General features: G+C 47.9%; 1 protein-coding gene across 3 annotated transcripts in view; it reads left to right on the top strand.

Moving 5' to 3' along the window:
- Positions 1-8,593, top strand: part of ZBED4 (zinc finger BED-type containing 4) — a 37,163-nt gene extending 28,570 nt beyond the window's left edge. For all 3 annotated transcript variants that reach the window (XM_045363404.3, XM_045363403.3, XM_045363405.3), the window contains exon 2: positions 3,484-8,593. In XM_045363404.3, coding sequence (XP_045219339.1) covers positions 3,813-7,328 — 3,516 coding nt within the window. In that variant the 5' untranslated portion in view covers positions 3,484-3,812 and the 3' untranslated portion in view covers positions 7,329-8,593. The remainder of the gene's footprint in view (positions 1-3,483) is intronic.
- The last annotated feature ends 7,381 nt before the right edge of the window (positions 8,594-15,974 follow it).

The raw sequence follows: 15,974 nt of genomic DNA, 5'->3' as shown, positions 1-15,974 counted from the left end.
GAAGTGACTGTGAGTCCAGCTTTGTTCTTTCTTTCCAAAATAATTTTATTTATTCCCGACTCTTCGTATTTCCGTGTCAATTTTAGACTTCTGTTTATCAGCTACTGCAAAAAGCATTTGGGAATTTTGACTGGGAGCATACTGAATTTATAGGTCAATTTGGGAAAATACTGATATCAACATTGAGTTTTCTAATCCATGAACTTGGTATATTTTCCCATCTATTTAAGCCTTTAATTTCTCTCGGCAGTGTTTTGCAGCTTTCAGTATACAGGTCTTGTACATATTTTTAAAAATTCACCTCTTATTTCATGCTTTCATGCTTTTGGACATTATATGTGGAATTTAAAAATGTTTCATTTTCTGGCCAGGCACAGTGGCTCACGCCTGTAAACCCAACACTTTGGGAGGCTGAAGTGGGTGGATCACTTGAGGTCAGGAGTTCAAGACTAGCCTGGCCAACATGGGGAAACCCCGTCTCTACTAAAAATACAAAAGGAATTAGCCGGGTGTCATGGCACACACATACGTGGGAGGCTGAGGCAGGAGAATCACTCGAACCCAGGAAGCGGAGATCGCGGTGAGCTGAGATTGTGCTGCTGCACACTGCAGCCTGGGCGACAGAGTGATCCATCTCAAACAAATTTTTTTTTGTCATTTTCTAATTAATCTATAGAAATACAGTTGCTGTTGGCTGGGCGCAGTGGCTCACGCCTGTAATCTCAGCACTTTGGGAGGCCGAGGTGGGCAGATCATGAGGTCAGGAGATCGAGACCATCCTGGCTAACACGGTGAAACCCCGTCTCTACTAAAAATACAAAAAATTAGCCGGGCGAGGTGGCGGCGCCTGTAGTCCCAGCTACTCGGGAGGCTGAGGCAGGAGAATGGCGTGAACCTGGGAGGTGGAGCTTGCAGTGAGCCGAGATCGCGCCACTGCACTCCAGCCTGGGGGACACAGCGAGACTCTGTCTCAAAAAAAAAGACAGTTGCTGTTTTTTTTGAGACAGGATCTCACTGTTGGCCAGGCTGGAGTGCAGTGGCACAATCATAGCTCACCATAGTGTCAAATTTTGGGGTTGAAATCATCATGCCTCCTCAGTTTTCGAAGTAGCTGAGATACAGGCACACACCACTGCACCTGGCTAATTTTGTTTTGTTTGTAAAGACAGAGTTTCACTATTACTCAGGCTAGTCTTCAAACTCCTGCCCTCAAGTGATCCTCCGACCTCAGCCTCCTGAGTTCTGGAGTAGCTTGGGACTACAGGCTCACCATACTCGGCTTTTTTTTTTTTTTTTTTTGTAGAGAAGAGGGTCTTGTGTTTTTGCCCAGGCGGATCTCAAACTCGTGATTTCAAGCGATCTTCCCACCTCAGCCTCCCAAGTACTAGGGTTACAGGCATGAGCCACCATGCCTGGCCTGTGTTAATCTTTTATTTTTCTTTTCTATCTGGCTATACTTTGTAGAACTTATTATTGGGAATGCTTTTCAGAAAGAACCTGCATTTATTTCTGGTGGAAGCTAGCAGTTTTTATTAACCTTGGAACACTTTTTAGGGCAACCATACATCTTGCTTTGCCACAGATAGGTTTGGCTTAAGCCTGTTTCCCCAGCAGTATTATTATTATTTTTTTTTTTTTGAGACGGAGTCTCGCTCAGTCACCCAGGCTGGAGTGCAGTGGTGCGATCTCCGTTCACTGCAAGCTCCGCCTCCCGGGTTCACGCCATTCTCCTGCCTCAGCCTCCTGAGCAGCTGGGACTACAGGTGCCCACCGCCACACCTGGCTAACTTTTTGCATTTTTAGTAGAGATGGGGTTTCACCGTGTTAGCCAGGATGGTCTCAATCTCCTGACCTCATGATCCACCCACCTCGGCCTCCCAAAGTGCTGGGATTACAGGCATGAGCCACCGCGCCCGGCCCCCAGCAGTATTATTAATAGCTCCCTTTCACTCTCAGAAATGCCCTGGTTTAGAAAATACATGATGTGGTGACTTCAGTTCTTGGTTCCTGCATGGTGGAGGAATGTCAGGTTCAGCTCCTCCCTGTGGGGGTGACCCATGCTGGCCAGGCTGGGGATGGCGCACCTCTCCTGCCCATTTGCCACTCCCTTGAAGAATTCTCCCACTTTCTGGCATGCCCAGTAATACCTTATAAAGTAAGTTTGTGGTGGGCGCATTGGCTCACGCCTGTAACTCCAGCACTTTGGGAGGCTGAGTCGGGAGGAGGGCTCATGCCCAGGAAGTCCAACCTGGGTGACAGTGAGACTCCGTCTCTTCAAAAAAAGTTTGTTGGAGGTTTTCTAGAGTCTGGCTTTATTACAGGATATTTATGCTGCCATATTACTGAAAACATGTTTTTGTTGCTACTTGGTTTTAGTTCCTTATTAAACTGGGTTCTCCTACCCAAGGTGACTCCATCGTCCTCTGAGCTTCAGCTCAGTTACACCCTTACAGCTCCGGCCCCTGTTCTCTCCTGTCTTTGTAACACCATGTTCCTTCACTTCCAGCATTTACCATAGCTGGAATCTTGTGGTTCTTGGCTGTCGGGTCCCGTGACTGTCTCCTCTCAGCCGCGGTTTCCAGCACGACGCAGCGTCACTTGGGGACGGGGCATTGAATGGGTGACAGAAGGACAGGCTGGAAGCGGTTTATACCCACAGGACATCTTTCCATTCTTAGATGCAGGAACCACCATAGTCCATTTTATATTCAGCTTTTCGTCCAGGTTGATGATTTCATACGTTAGCTGGAGTTTTTCTAATTCGTATTTCATGTATCAGGTCTTCTAGCAAGGTAGGATGAATTGCTTTCAAGGAATTCAGCTTTGCTGATTGTAACAGCTGTGAGTACCTCTCGTGAACTGTTTGAAGGATGAGGGTATAAATTCTAGATGAAGCAACCTTTTTATACCATTCTAGGTTTTAGTTCATGTTCCCCAATCCTTTATTAATAGGCCACTTGCATTTTTTTTTTTTTTTTTATTTTTTTGAGACGGAGTCTCGCTGTGTCTCCCAGGCTGGAGTGCAGTGGCGTGATCTCGGCTCACTGCAAGCTCCGCCTCCCGGGTTCACGCCATTCTCCTGCCTCAGCCTCCCAAGTAGCTGAGACTACAGGCGCCTGCCACCTCGCCCGGCTAGTTTTTTGTATTTTTAGTAGAGACGGGGTTTCACCATGTTAGCCAGGATAGTCTCGATCTCCTGACCTCGTGATCCACCCACCTCGGCCTCCCAAAGTGCTGGGATTACAGGCTTGAGCCACCGCGCCCGGCCGCATATTTTTCATGTCTCTATTTTTTGCTTATTTTACAATTTGGGAGTATTTTCACTGCGTAAATGGATTGCAGGAAGTCAAGGAACAAGTTTTTCTATTCCAGTTTTCCATTGTACATTTTTCTTCTACACATATTTAGGCTGATGTAGCCATGATAATAGAGATTAAAATGTGTGATTTAGTTCCGTGCTTAAGTTGATTTCATCTCTTACAGGTAATGCACAAGGGTCACGTGTATGCTCTCAAGATGACCAGGCAGATCCTGTCCTCAGGACCAGAAGCCCGTCTCTGCTGCACACATCGTCGTCTACACCATGAGGATTTAGTAGCAGGACTCCTGGAAAGCAGTGATCTATGCTCAAAGACCATGAGTCACAGATTCTTTTTTTCAGTACTATTTATGATTAGCCATATTTATAGGAACATCCTGAAAGATGGAATTATGATGAAAAAGTGAAGATAATCTACATTCGGGGGCACAAATGAGCATTTGGATCAGTTTTTTACGAACCTAAGACACAGCCAGAGTAGTTATGGTCAGTCATGGAGAATAACTTGAAAACTTGTCCCAAAGAGGACGGTGATTTCGTTTCTGACAAAATAAAGTTTAAAATAGAAGAGGAAGATGATGATGGAATTCCTCCTGATAGTTTGGAAAGAATGGACTTTAAAAGTGAGCAGCAGGACATGAAGCAGACGGACAGCGGTGGGGAGCGAGCGGGCCTCGGCGGGACGGGCTGCAGCTGCAAGCCCCCAGGGAAGTACTTGTCTGCAGAGAGTGAGGACGACTATGGCGCGCTGTTCTCCCAGTACAGCAGCACCCTCTACGACGTGGCCATGGAGGCCGTGACCCAGAGCCTCCTTTCCAGCCGGAACATGAGCTCCAGGAAGAAGTCTCCAGCCTGGAAGCATTTTTTTATCTCTCCCCGAGACAGCACTAAAGCAATATGCATGTACTGCGTGAAAGAGTTCAGCAGAGGCAAAAACGAGAAAGACTTGAGTACCAGTTGTCTCATGAGGCACGTGAGGCGCGCACACCCGACCGTGCTCATTCAGGAAAACGGCAGCGTGTCTGCCGTGTCCTCGTTCCCCTCTCCCTCCCTCCTGCTTCCACCGCAGCCTGCGGACACGGGCGACCTCAGCACCATCCTCTCACCCATCAAACTTGTCCAGAAAGTGACATCTAAGATCCCGTCCCCCGATCGAATAACAGAGGAGTCTGTGTCTGTAGTTTCTTCTGAAGAAATCTCCTCTGACATGTCCGTTTCAGAGAAGTGCGGCAGAGAAGAAGCCCTGGTAGGGGCGTCTCCCCACCTCCCTGCTCTCCATTACGATGAAACTGCAGAGAACTTAGCGGAGAAGAGCCTTCCACTTCCAAAGAGCACCTCCGGGTCTAGGAGAAGGTCCGCTGTCTGGAAGCACTTCTACCTGTCACCACTGGACAACTCCAAAGCCGTCTGCATTCACTGCATGAACGAGTTCAGCCGGGGGAAGAACGGGAAGGACCTGGGCACAAGCTGCCTCATCAGGCACATGTGGAGAGCACACCGCGCCATCGTGCTGCAGGAGAACGGGGGCACGGGCATCCCGCCTCTGTACTCCACGCCTCCCACCCTGCTGCCTTCCTTGCTGCCGCCAGAGGGGGAGCTCAGCTCTGTGTCCTCGTCTCCGGTAAAGCTGGTCAGAGAGTCCCCTTCGGCCTCCTCCTCCCCTGACAGGCTGACTGAGGACCTGCAGTCTCACTTGAACCCTGGAGATGGGCTGATGGAAGACGCGGCGGCCCTCTCGTCTTCCGATGACGTGGGGGAGGCCTCGGCGTCCTCTCCCGAGAAGCAGCAGGCTGACGGGCTGAGTCCTAGATTGTTTGAATCTGGTGCCGTCTTCCAGCAGAATAAAAAGGTCATGAAGAGACTGAAGTCGGAGGTCTGGCATCACTTCTCCCTGGCGCCCACGGACAGCCTCAAGGCCGAGTGTCGGTACTGCGGCTGCGCCATCAGCCGGGGGAAGAAGGGTGACGTGGGCACCAGTTGCCTGATGAGACATCTCTACCGACGCCACCCAGAAGTTGTCGGGAGCCAGAAGGGCTTTCTGGGTGCCAGTCTGGCAAACTCTCCGTATGCCACTTTGGCCTCTGCAGAAAGTTCCTCTTCCAAACTGACTGACTTGCCAACAGTGGTCACAAAAAACAATCAAGTTATGTTTCCTGTTAATAGTAAAAAGACCTCAAAACTGTGGAATCATTTTTCTATTTGCTCCGCAGACTCCACAAAAGTCGTGTGCTTGCACTGTGGCCGGACCATCAGCCGGGGGAAGAAGCCGACTAACTTGGGCACCAGCTGTCTTCTGAGACATTTACAGCGGTTCCATAGCAACGTGCTGAAAACCGAGGTCTCAGAGACGGCGCGGCCTTCCTCTCCGGACATCCGGGTGCCGCGGGGCACAGAATTATCAGGCGCTTCCTCCTTCGATGACACCAATGAGAAGTTTTATGATTCTCACCCAGTTGCCAAAAAAATCACAAGTCTCATAGCTGAAATGATTGCACTTGACCTCCAGCCATATTCTTTTGTAGACAATGTTGGCTTTAACAGGCTGCTTGAATACTTGAAACCTCAGTACTCCCTCCCTGCCCCTTCCTACTTCTCCAGGACAGCTATCCCAGGTATGTATGATAATGTGAAGCAGATAATTATGTCCCACCTGAAGGAAGCTGAGAGTGGTGTGATCCACTTCACGTCTGGAATATGGATGAGTAACCAGACCCGTGAGTACCTGACCCTCACGGCCCACTGGGTTTCCTTCGAGTCATCGGCCCGGCCGCGCTGCGACGACCACCACTGCTCGGCGCTCTTGGACGTGTCGCAGGTGGACTGTGACTACAGTGGCAACAGCATTCAGAAGCAGCTGGAGTGCTGGTGGGAAGCGTGGGTGACCTCCACTGGCCTTCAGGTGGGCATCACCGTCACCGACAACCCCAGCATCGGGAAGACGCTGAGCGAGGGGGAGCACTCGAGCGTGCAGTGCTTCAGCCACACGGTGAACCTGATCGTCAGCGAGGCCATTAAGAGCCAGCGGATGGTGCAGAACCTGCTGAGCCTCGCCCGGAAGATCTGCGAGCGGGTGCACCGGTCGCCCAAGGCGAAGGAGAAACTGGCCGAGCTGCAGAGGGAGTATGCACTGCCCCAGCACCACCTCATCCAGGACGTCCCGTCCAAGTGGAGCACGTCCTTCCACATGCTCGAGCGGCTCATCGAGCAGAAAAGGGCCATTAACGAGATGTCCGTCGAGTGTAACTTCCGAGAGCTGATCAGCTGTGACCAGTGGGAGGTCATGCAGTCTGTGTGCTGTGCGCTGAAGCCCTTCGAGGCCGCGAGCCGGGAGATGAGCACGCAGATGTCCACCCTCAGCCAGGTCATCCCCATGGTGCACATCCTCAACAGGAAGGTGGAGATGCTCTTCGAGGAGACGATGGGCATTGACACCATGCTGCGCTCTCTGAAAGAGGCCATGGTGAGCCGCCTGTCTGCCACCCTCCACGACCCGCGGTACGTCTTCGCCACGCTGCTGGACCCTCGCTACAAGGCCTCCCTGTTTACGGAGGAGGAGACGGAGCAGTACAAGCAGGATTTAATCAGGGAACTCGAACTCATGAATTCTACCTCAGAGGACGCGGCTGCCTCCCACAGGTGTGATGCTGGCTCCCCGTCGAAAGACTCTGCCGCAGAGGAGAGCCTGTGGTCGCTTGTGGCCAAGGTGAAGAAGAAAGACCCAAGAGAAAAGCTGCCTGAAGACATGGTGCTCGCGTATCTGGAGGAGGAAGTGCTTGAACACAGCTGTGACCCGCTCACCTACTGGAACCTGAAGAAGGCGTCCTGGCCTGGGCTGTCCGCGCTGGCCGTCAGATTTTTGGGCTGCCCCCCAAGCATCGTCCCTTCAGAAAAGCTGTTCAACACGCCCACTGAGAACGGCAGCCTTGGCCAATCCAGGCTCATGATGGAACATTTTGAAAAACTTATCTTTTTGAAAGTGAATCTTCCCTTAATATACTTTCAGTATTGAAACTCACAACGGCACCACCAGGCCAGAGGCGTGGCTGCCCCAGCGTTAGCAGCCTGTACCGGGTCTGTGACCCGCTCCGCCCAGGGCCGTGCACGACATCAGACCAGGCACTCTCAGGGCCGCCCTCCAGCTCACCAGTGTCTCCACGTGCCTTACCCCTTTTCCTTCAGGCCAGGTTTTGCGGGGTGTTCTATTAAGACATCCACTAGAAATAGCTTGTCCTGTCAACTATGAAATATGGTGACTAGATTTTAATTCATAACTGTAAAGTTTTTTAAAATTTTGGGCTAGTAATTTGTTTTACTAGAATGACAAAGAAGATGTAAACAATTTTATTCTGTAGGCTTTTTACTCAATTATGTACAAACCACGAATCAGGTACTGTATTTTAGTTAAGTATTGCTTTAATTGCAACAGAATAGCTTTTGTGGCTATCAAATGAAATCTGTAAATAGGAGGTGGAGGGCAAGCCATCCTGACTGAGCAGTTTTTAACCGCAGGTTCTAAAGTGTCCCGCGGAGTACAGATAATATTCTGGAAGGTAACTGTTTACTACGACAGAGACGTGGCATTTGGAAACGAAACTTAGATGTTTCATGGAGCTTATTTTGAGAACTTTCCCATTTCAGGTTTCTGCATTCAGGCTTTACATGGTCAGTTAACTCAGAGATACCCCAACTGTTTATCATCAGCTCCTCTGAAATGTGATCCGTTTGTAACTGTGCTCATCACTTCGCCAGTGCGTTCGATGACACGCTGACGGCAGGTGGTCCCTGCTGAAACCCCCACGCCTCCGCTTTAGCATCTCCACACTCTGAAGCTGTCTTTCGAAATGTGTGCACTGAGCCCCTTGTTTGATCACATTTGTGTAAAGTTTTTTTAGAAGCGATGGCTTATTAACAGGGAAGAAGCTTGTTATATTACAGTTGTAAGAATAGCCTTAGGTGTTTAGATTTTTTTTTTTTTACGATAGGGAAGATGCAGCCATCACTGGGATATTTTAGAATCCCAAGGACATCAGAATGAAGTATCAGTTGTCAGATTCTTTTAACAATTATGTCTTCAGAGAAAAAAAGATTCATTTTCTCATTTTAAACCAATTAAATATTCTGGGTGAGACAGATCACTCATTTGCCTACGACCTTTTAGAAAAGTTGTTTTGTTGAAATACTGTACCTACGCTTAATCTAAATTTGCATTGACTATGTTTTAGTGTATTTATAAATGGTGAACTCAGTTTCTGAAATTAAACTTTTTATTTGCAATTTTCTAGTGCTGGCAGACACTGGCTTTTTATTTTTAGGATAAGAAAATAGGCATATTCTTTGTGGTCCATCATCTAGAGCCCATACTTGGGCAGCATTTGAAATTTCACCTTAACCCCAGACAGGGCTCCGGGGAAGTGGAGATGTAATTCTTACAACAGCAGTTCTGATCACGGTCATGGTGATGACTTTCCAGGTCTCCTGTTCAAGTGGTGCCAGAATGCAGGAGCCAGTAGGCACTCCGAGGGGTTGCCTTGGCCGCAGCCTCTGTGCATGCCCTTCCTGGTGCCCTCTCACCTGGTAGCTGTGCACTCGTTCCTATGAGAACAGCCTGCTTCCAGAATGCCCAGGAGTGCTGTTCAGGGACAGTGCCCATGAGGCTGCAGAGGAGGTGGGGTCCATGGCCCACCCATCTCTCCGTAGCCAGCAGCTCTGGACAGTGTCATCCTGGTGTAGAAAGGGTTGTGCAAAGACAGGATAGGAGGGAGCCACAGTTCTTGCTCAGTTGTGCCCACGGCCAGCTTGCAGTCCTGTGTTTCTTAAGATTGTATTTGGAATGGTAATATCCTTAGAATTTTGGGATATTGAGCTTCATGGATTTTCTCTCCAAAACAAGCCAGCACAACTAACTGTAGCAGAATTGTACCCACTCGTTCACTGGACTGGGACAAAGTGTTCTCCCTTCTCCAGGGGTTGGGCTAGTTCCTGGGATGTAACAGAGATTTCCGTGGACACAGTCTCTGGTCTCATAGAGCATATAGTCTAATCCAGGATTGGCAAGCTGCAGCCACGGACCCAGTCCGGCACTCTGCCCGATTTTCTAAGTGAAACTTTCTTGGAATACAGTCACAGCTGTTTTTTAACATGTTGTCTTGGCTACTTTCAGGCTGCGACAGGATAATTGAGTAGTTGTGATAGAGGCCACAGGCCCACTGAAAGGGCCAAACAGGGCTGAAAACACTCACTGTTTGGCCCTTTCCAGAACAGCAAGTTTGCTGGTCCTTGAGCTAGCCTGCCTTTATGTTTTGTTTTGTTTTAAGCTTTCATCTTCATGCTGCTGTGTTTTTAGTTGAAGTGTTCTGAGTAACAGTGAGTGTATAAAAGGGGATTGCAGGAAAAAATGAGGGCTTGCTTTACTCAACAGAAAATATGGCCCTTCTTGAGTGACACTGGGAGAGTCGTTTTATCTTGTACATTCCCTTTATTTGGTTGGTGGACGTTTGTTGAAACTAGGCACTCAATGGTCAAACCGTCTGTGCCCTCCAGTTGCTGACAGTCCTGCAGGAAGATGGACAAGAGGCCCAGTGCTGACAGTCACACGACTCTCACTGTACTTGAATGAGGGGACTGTGGGTGCAACTAGAAAATATGTTAATTCTTAGCCATTCCCACTTTGCCTCTCCATTCAAAACCCCAGCTGCGAGCTGTTTGTTTCCCTGCCTGGAAATGTTGTTTTAGGCAGGTTCTTAATTTCTCAGGTCTGTCTCAGATAATAAAAAGCTCTTCATATGAGCCTCAGAACTGTCTCTTCAGTGAATGAAATTACCAGTCATTATATGAAGGGACTTCAAAAGATTTGTGGAAATATTGAAGTAAAACATAAAAAATAAAAACTTTATTTCTTGGTTGGGCACAGTGGCTTATGTTTGTAATCCCAGTACTTTGGGAGGCTGAAGTGGGAGGACTGCTTGAGACCAGGAGTTCAAGAAATTAGCCAGGTATAGTAGTGCATGCCTGTAGTCCCAGCTACTTGGGAGGCAGAGGCAGGAGGATCACTTGAGCCCAGGAGTTCGAGGTTGCAATGAGCTGTGATCACACCACTGCACTCCAGCCTGGGCAACAGAGCAAGATCCTGTCTCTTAAAACCACCAACAACGACAACAACAACAACAAAGCAACATTTTTATTTCTCAATGTAAGCTCCATCAAGGTCAAGATACTTTTGTAAGCTGTGACACCAGCCATTTAGTCCATCCCTGAAGAACTGAGGGCACTAGGAATTTAAACATGTCAATGCAGCCTGTTTAACATTATTAACTGAAAAAAAAATGAGTGCCTTTAAAGATTTTTTAAAACGAGGAAACAGAGTCAGAAGGAGCGAAATCGGGACTGTAAGGTGGATGCCTCATGATTTCCCAACAAAACTCTTGAAGAATTGCCCTTATTTGATGAGAAGAATAAGCCAGGAGCATTGTCATCGTGGAGAAAGACTCTGGTGACGCTTTCCTGGGTGTTTTTTTGCTAAAGCTTTGGCTAACTTTCTCAAAACACTCTCATAATAAGATGTTACTGTGGCCGAGCGTGGTGGCTCATGCCCGTAATCCCAGCACTTTGGGAGGCCGAGGTGGGCGGATCATGAGGTCAGGAGATCAAGACATCCTGGCTAACACGGTGAAACCCCATCTCCACTAAAAATACAAAAAATTAGCCAGGCGTGGTGGCGAGCGCCTGTAGTCCCAGCTACTCGGGAGGCTGAGGCAGGAGAATGACGTGAACCTGGGAGGCAGAGCTTGCAGTGAGCTGAGATTGCGCCACTGCACTCCAGCCTGGGTAACAGAGCGAGACTCCATCTCAAAAAAAAAAAAGAAAAAAAAAGATGTTACTGTTCTTTGGCCCTCCAGAAAGTCAACAAGCAAAATGCATTGAGCATCCTAAGAAACTGTTGCCATGACCTTACTTTGACTTGTCCACATTTGCCTTGACTGGGCCATTTCTACCTCTTGGTAGCCATTGCTTTGATTGTGGTTTGTCTTCAGGATGGTACTGGTAAAGCCCTGTTCCATCTCCTGTTATAATTCAAGGAAATGCTTCAGGGTCTTGATGCTGCTCGTCTAAAATTTCCATTGAAAGTTCTGCTCTTGTCTGCAGCTGATCTGGGCACAACGGTTTTGGTGCCCATGTAATGGAAAGCTTGCTCGACTTCAATTTTGAACCAGTTGAGATGTCTATGGTCTTGGCTATTGTTTGTTCTGTTCATTATCAGTCCTATTTAATCAGAGCATGAACAAGATGGATTTTTTCCTTGCAAATTGATGTGGATGGTTGCCACTGTGGTCGTCATCTTCAGCGTTATCTTGTCACTTCTTAAAATGAGGTATCTATGTATATACCCTGCTGATTTCTTTAGGGCACTGTCCTCATACACTTTTTGTAAAGCATCAGTGATTTTCACCATTCTTCCACCCAAGGTTCACTATAGATTTGATGCTTCAGTTTTTGCAGAATTCTTGTTGTTCTGATAGGAGCCCTTTTCAAACTGATGTCTTATTCTTACTGCCTCAAACCAGATCTATTCAGGCATGTTATAACACGTTGGTATGAGTTTATTTTGGTGCAAAATAATTTTGAAATCCATGCATAGTTTTGTCATAGTATGCATTTTCCATGAACTTTTTGAAGACCATTCCTGCAATAATAAAACATTGAACTTCATTTAAAGCTAAAATTCCCTTCCCTTCCACTTCTGACTATGAGGCAGCAACTGGTATCAGACCAAACCTTTCCCAAGAACCATCAAGGCCATATAAAATATGTTTTTAAAAAGAGCTTTTTGAAGACATCAGAGAGCAATTAAGACAGCCAGGATTTGAGGAAACAAAATTCTAGCGAGATGAGACTTGCATAAAGGTGAGTCCTGCATTCACAACATTTTTTCCTGTTGAGCCATTTGCTGGTGTCCTGCTCTAAGGCCTGACAGAAGGTGGCAACCAGAGCTGGTGCGGTGTCACTGGGCTGGGAGACGAGCAGCAACACACAAGCTGTCGTGTTGGCCGGGATGCCAGGAGCCTCAGAGAAGTGGTCCAATTTCCTGTGTCCATCTTCCCCTGCAGCAGGTGCCTATTCCTGGTTGTTGCTTGTGCTCAAGGCAAGAGGCTTGGAAACCCAAATACAGCAGCAAAAGCCTGGAAAGCTGAGACATCTTTGGGCAAGGGAGACAAAACTTGGGACTTCAGTGCCTGCCATTGAGAAAACTCAGGTTTCCAGGTGAGACTCCTGAAGGGCAAACTGGAGAGGGACCAGCCCTCACCAAGTCTGGACATGGCTTGAGCCATCTCAGCCTTGATTGCATCCAGGCGATCTGCTTCACCTTTCTGCCAGAGGAAAACTAAATTTTCTTTCAGTGAAAAGATCAGAGCTCCTATAACTTTACAGATAAACAGTTTGACTCTCATAAAAAATTGAGACGCACTGAAAAAATAGACCAAGTGACTGAAAAGTAAGAGAATCATAAGAAAATAGTCTCACACGTGATCCAAATACTGGGTTTTCAGACATGGGCTTTATGATTTATCCATTCAGTAATATGGATGAGAAGGTGGAGAATGGCACCAGAGAGAATCTATAAACATGCTAATGCTGAAAAACACAACAATGAATGAAGAGTTCCCTAGATGTAGTTAATACCAAATTAGACATATAGATGAAGGGATTACTGAATTGGAAGACAAGCTGGTAGAAAACAGATTACAGAGAGATGAAAAGTGCCTGAGAGAGACAGTGCAAGGGAAAGGACTAGCACACAGCTGATGGGAGTCCCACAAGAGGAGAGAGAAAGGGTGGAGCGCCATTTGGATGAGATCACAGCTAAGGACTTTCCAGAACTGTTGGGATATCAGCCATAGATGTCAATATCTTTGAACCCCAATGTGGATACATTGAAAGTAATAACCTGCACCTAGGCACATCATGGCAAAGTACTGAAACCTGGGGAGAAAGAGAATCTTAAGCAGAGGGAGGGAGAAGAGACACTTTTATCTTCAGAGGAGCAATAAAGCTGGCAGCTGACTCTCTAAAACAAATAGCTGGAATGGTGGAGTGGCTTTTTTTTTTTTTTTTTTTTTTTTTTTTTTGAGACGGAGTCTCGCTCTGCCGCCCAGGCCAGAGTGCAGTGGCCAGATCTCGGCTCACTGCAAACTCCGCCTCCCGAGTTCACGCCATTCTCCTGCCTCAGCCTCCCGAGTAGCTGGGACTACAGGCGCCCGCCACCTCGCCCGGCTAGTTTTTTGTATTTTTTTTTTTAGTAGAGACGGGGTTTCACCGTATTAGCCAGGATGGTCTCGATCTCCTGACCTCGTGATCCGCCTGCCTCGGCCTCCCAAAGTGCTGAGATTACAGGGTTGAGCCACCGCGCCCGGCTGGAGTGGCTTTTTTTAAATGCTGAGAGGAAATAATTACCAATCTAGATTTATATATTCTGTGAGAAGATTTCTCAAAAGTGAGGGTGATCTTAATTTTTTGGACAAAACAGAAAATTGCAGAAATTTGTCACCAGCCAACCAGCCCTAAAACATATCCTGGAGGGAATTCTCCAGGTGGACACTTGATGTGGGAAGGAATGAGGAATGCTCCTGAAAGGAGCGGAAATGGGAAAGTTAAATAATAGACTCTGCCTAAAACTCTGAGTTTAAAATACAGGTAGACTTAAGATACATGGACAGTAAGTGCAAAAGGTGGGAGGGAAATAAGGGCTTGCACCATCCTGCAAGGGGTGAAAGTATGGATTTAAAGTAGATTCTGGGCCGGGCACAGTGGCTCGTGCCTGTAATCCCAGCACCTTGGGAGGCCAAGGCAGGTGGATCACCTGAGGCCAGGAATTTGAGACCACCCTGGTCAACATGATGAAACCCCGTCTTTACTAAAAAAAAAAAAAAAAAAAAAAAAATTAACTGGGCCTGGTGATGCCTGTAATCCCAGCTACTCGGGAGGTTGAGGCATGAGAATTGCTTGAACCCTGGAGGCAGAGGTTGCAGTGAGCTGAGATGGCACCACTGCATTCCAGCCTGGGTGACAGAGCAAGACTTCATCTCAAAAAAATAAAGTAGATTCTGACATCAGACATGATCTTTAGGGTAACCACTAAAAGCAATAAACATGTTGAGGAAATTGGATTAATAACTACTTTCACTAATCCCAAAGAAGATAAGAAAGGAAAAATAACCAGATGGGACACATAGGCAACCGAGAGGCAAATGGTAGCCTTAAACCAAATGTGTCAGCAAGCATGTTAAACGTAAGTGGATTGCGAACTCTGATTAAGTGTGTGAGATGGGATACAGTGACAAAACCCAGCTGTGTTCATTCACAGGATTCACACATCAAGTCCAAGGATGCGGAGTGAATGGAGAGGCCACAAGCCAGGGCACCATCCACATGTGTGCTACAGCTGTTCACATCAGACAGCACAGCCTCAGGCAGAAGGATTCATTAGAGATGGAGGGACAGCTCAGTGACCAAATGGTGAGGTTAACAGGATGACACAACAATGCTATACATAAAAGCACCAAAGAACACAGCTCCAAAATGCTGCTGGAACAGAAAGAACTAAGAGGAGAAATAGACAGTCACAGTGAGAAATCTGAACACTTGCCTCGGCAGCAAATAAAGCGAGTGTTGTTCCAGAATGTGTCCTGACTGACCACTCCCTCTGGCCCCAGTGACCATCCTGCCAGACGGCCGTCTCCTCCCTGGTGGAGCAGTCTTGAGCAAGGGTAGCAGTGGGCAGAGTGTGGAGGCCAGAGGCCTCTCATGTCCACCCGCCCCAAAGGCACTGCCCTGGGGGACAGCTGAGAGAGGGAGACACCCTTGAGGCAGGGAGGAGAGAGTTGGAGGGAGTCACGTGTGGGAGTGAAACGCAGGAGGAGGAGGAGGGGCAGGAGCATTGCTGCTGGGGGCAGACACAGACAAGACAGGCTGATGGAGGGAGAGGGGAGACTGAGCCCCAGGTGACACCGTGCTGTATACATTGTTTTACAGCCCATCTTTCTATGTTAGTAAAACCACTTCATTATTGTATAGGGCTCTGTGGCTGTATTCAGTATTTTATCACCATAAAAATTCTCATTGGAGCTTTTAAGAGGCAGAGGCATTTGCAGGGGTGAGTCTTCCCATCCTCCTGCTCTGACATCCATTCGCTTCATTCTGGTCCTCGTTTCTCGTTAGGGTCCTTTGTAGGGATTTTGTAATTTTGGTTGAATTTGTGACTGGGAGTTTTATTCTGCTTCTTTTTTTTTTTTTTTTTTTTTTTTTTTTTGAGACGGAGTCTCACGCTGTTGCCCAGGCTGGAGTGCAGTGGCGCGATCTCGGCTCACTGCAAGCTCCGCCTCCTGGGTTCACGCCATTCTCCTGCCTCAGCCTCCTGAGTAGCTAGGACTACAGGCGCCCGCCACCGCGCCCGGCTAATTTTTTTTTTTTGTATTTTTAGTAGAGACGGGGTTTCACTGTGGTCTCGATCTCCTGACCTTGTGATCCGCCCGCCTCGGCCTCCCAAAGTGCTGGGATTACAGGCTTGAGCCACCGCGCCCGGCCTCTGCTTCATTTTAAAAGTGGGCCAGGTGTGGTGGCTCACGCCTGTAATCCCAGCACTTTGGGAGGCCAAGGTGGG

The sequence above is a fragment of the Macaca fascicularis genome, chromosome 10, assembly GCF_037993035.2.
Source record: "Macaca fascicularis isolate 582-1 chromosome 10, T2T-MFA8v1.1".
Taxonomy (NCBI): Eukaryota; Metazoa; Chordata; class Mammalia; order Primates; family Cercopithecidae; genus Macaca; species Macaca fascicularis.
Note: the sequence above shows the minus strand (reverse complement) of the source record. Positions and strands in the feature narration are given on the sequence as shown.